Genomic DNA, 2984 nt, shown 5'->3' with positions numbered 1-2984 from the left:
ATAATTTTAATTATTAAATGGATGCCACCTTATTGGTACAATAAAGCCCTCCCTACACCTACCCCATACTTTATTTTCAACTTTTTGATTATTTCCTTAATTTTTATTGAAAATAAATGCCTTTACGATGTAATACGAGATTTGAAAAGTGAGAAAAAAAAAGTTCGGCAAAAGGTGGGATCGAACCCGGGTCGATCGCGTCAAAAAGCCAATGACACGCGCTTATCCAACTGGAGCTGATGTTTTACAGCCACTTTTAACTAAATGTAAATATACACTCCGTATTTTTTATTCCAGAGTAAGGGCAATTCATACGATACATTTAAACTGAGCAACTTTAATACCATCTCCGAACTTTCTACCACGACTCTGCTGTTCTTCGGCTGGTTCTTCCCTGTATACGTTGATTAACAGATCTCTCGTCCAGTCAGCGGTGAGTAATCCCAAACTAATGGCGCTGTCTCAAACTATACCTACCTTTTCCGGTTTGTCTGATTTATCGTTGTGTTTTCTGACTTGTAAATTTGTTTTCGAATTTGTCGTTGTGTTTTCTGAATTGTTTTGTTTTTTAGACTTGCATTTGAGTTTGTAATTTGTTATTTTGTTTTCAGAATTGTGATTTGCTTTGCACTTCTCGGCCACCGTAGAATATCATGGTGGTGTGTTGCAATTTGCAAAACAAGAGACAATCTCAGCTGACTTGTTGGATGTGTTGAAACTCACTCAACATTCTAATCACTGTTTTCCCAATAATAACAGCAACAATGACCTCATGTAATGAAATAGCATAACCCTCTTACCAAGAGCTCGGGCCACAGCCAAAAATGGGATCTGATCGATGACAGTGCTCCTTCTTACTGGTCCATTGTGTGTGAGTCTGGGTCTCTTCCACACCACCCTATTGACTCCAGACTTTTTAATGACACTAGAGGAAAGATGTGACAGTGATCAGTGCTGGGTCTCATCATAGTTAAAGTTTAATGCACAAAAAAAACTGCTGACCAAAGAGTCTTGTACCTCTACCTGAAACTAAGCCTGAAAACTTATTCACTCTAGTTTAAACCTTGCCCTAAGCCAAAAATTTCAAGAGGCAAGACAATGATACAGGCCATTGGATGCTGGTCTGTATCATGTTGACATGCTTTTTATGTTCTTTTAGGCTAAACGACAAAGAAAGCTTGTGTTTAGGTTATGATAATGAGGACAAATGCCAGAGCATGTTTGGCTATGTTGTCCCACTTTTGAAGCTGTGGGTGCATAAACAAAAACCAGTCAGACCACTGTGGACACACAGGGCTGAAAGAAACGGGTAACATTTTGTATTTTCGTAATCAGTGTTGACAAAATAAAAGAATGAGGATGGTTACTTGTGAAGGTTAACCAAAAAAGCAGATAACAAGAAAGTCTACAATCAAATTGCAAAATAAGCTCATCCAGCTGCGTCGCTAGCACATGCCTCCACATATTGTTTACCAAAAGCAGAAGGTACCAAGAGTGTGTGAATACAGTTTGTTAACATTCAACTCACCTGCCACCAAGCCCCTCTATTCTCTTCCTCTCCTTTGGGAGTTCAGGTTTGTGGTCCTGTGTAACTTCTACAGCTCGAATGAACTCATCAGAGGGGTGATCCTGCACCCCCAACACCACCGCCGAGTCCCCAACATGGGCAACATACATACGATCACGTCGTATTACAACAATACTTGCAGTTGTACCAGAAGTGCTGGGAAGTCCTGTAACCGTCTTTGGCCATTCCGCTAAAAGAAAGCAGATTATAAAGTTTTCAAAAACAGATCAGGGGATGAATTACTCTTTCTGTTTAAAATGGATGTTTCACACAAAAATTAAAATTCTGTTATACATATGGAAGAAAAAAAGCTAATATTTGGCAAAATGTCCAATTTGTTTTTTCTTTCTTTGCAATGAAAGTGCATGAAGTCCACATGCAAGGACACAATACATTCTGCTTGAACTTTCTTCCATGCAAGAAAGTCCTAGAGGTCTGAAATGAAGGTGAATAAATTAAAAACATGCTTTTAATGCAGAATCAATGAGATACTGCTGAGTTTTACAATTGTTCAAAAAGAATTTAGATCATACCCTACTCAGCTAGTCCTAACTTGATCTCCAATGCTATATTGTGCCTATAATAAATACATTGTATTTGTTGATGCTAATATGTATTTAATAAGTTAACACATTATTGTTTGTTGTAGGTACTCAGTTAATTGCACGACCGTCAAGTCATTTAGTCACACTCCATAAGGGGGCGACCCGCTCGGTGTAGAAAACAGCTTATTTTAGAAGAATGACAAAACTACTATTCCTCTCATGTGAGTTTACATAGGTTTAAAATGTATATCTCTTTTTAAAAAATCGTTAATTTATTTGAAAGAGAAACTTTTTAATTAGCAAAAAAATGACTAGGTGCGCCTTTAAGCAACCAACTCAGTTTGCAGCTGTCTAAGGTGTTGAGCTGTTATTTCTGGAAGCAAATCATTATTCAGATCTGATGTGCTGTCAATCTAGTTCAGATATGTATTAGTTGTTTGGTGTGGCCTGCAGTGGTTGTGCAACTTCTTTTGGCGGGATGCATCTGATGTTGCAACCTTCATTCAAAAAGATCAGCTGCCCTTTTCCATTGCACGTCCATAAATTGGCAGAGACTTAACATATGTAACGTTCCATTTCATAACTTACGTAATTTCTTCCACATGGCATGGTGACAAGAGATGAATCCCTTCCGTAGAGCCGCGCACACCTCGTCGTCGTCCTCGGACCAAAAGCCTCTTTGTTTTTTAATGTGGTCCCACAAATGGCTGCGAGCAAAGCGCGCCGCGTCCGGACCCCCGTGTCCGTCGAACACGGCGAAAATAGCCATAGCCCGCGGCCGACGGGCGTTTTTGGACGGGTGAGAGGAGGGCATCGACGCCTGCTGTAGAGTAGAGCTTGGTTCATCATCTTGAACATAAGTTACAGTGATA

General features: G+C 39.7%; 1 protein-coding gene across 2 annotated transcripts in view; it reads right to left on the bottom strand.

The window, feature by feature from the left end:
- The window catches only part of ppm1da (protein phosphatase, Mg2+/Mn2+ dependent, 1Da), a 9322-nt gene that overhangs the window by 2781 nt on the left and 3557 nt on the right, over nt 1-2984 (bottom strand). The window contains exons 2-4 of one of the 2 annotated variants that reach the window (XM_016229290.1): nt 2701-2961; nt 1529-1757; nt 801-925 (exon numbers count right to left, since the gene is read on the bottom strand). The exons of the other annotated variant lie outside the window; for it this stretch is intronic. Coding sequence (XP_016084776.1) covers nt 801-925; nt 1529-1757; nt 2701-2961 — 615 coding nt within the window. The remainder of the gene's footprint in view (nt 1-800; nt 926-1528; nt 1758-2700; nt 2962-2984) is intronic. 2 annotated transcript variants of the gene reach the window in all.

The sequence above is a fragment of the Sinocyclocheilus grahami genome, unplaced genomic scaffold (assembly GCF_001515645.1).
Source record: "Sinocyclocheilus grahami isolate Dianchi unplaced genomic scaffold, SAMN03320097.WGS_v1.1 scaffold350.1, whole genome shotgun sequence".
NCBI classification, from domain to species: domain Eukaryota; kingdom Metazoa; phylum Chordata; class Actinopteri; order Cypriniformes; family Cyprinidae; genus Sinocyclocheilus; species Sinocyclocheilus grahami.
Note: the sequence above shows the minus strand (reverse complement) of the source record. Positions and strands in the feature narration are given on the sequence as shown.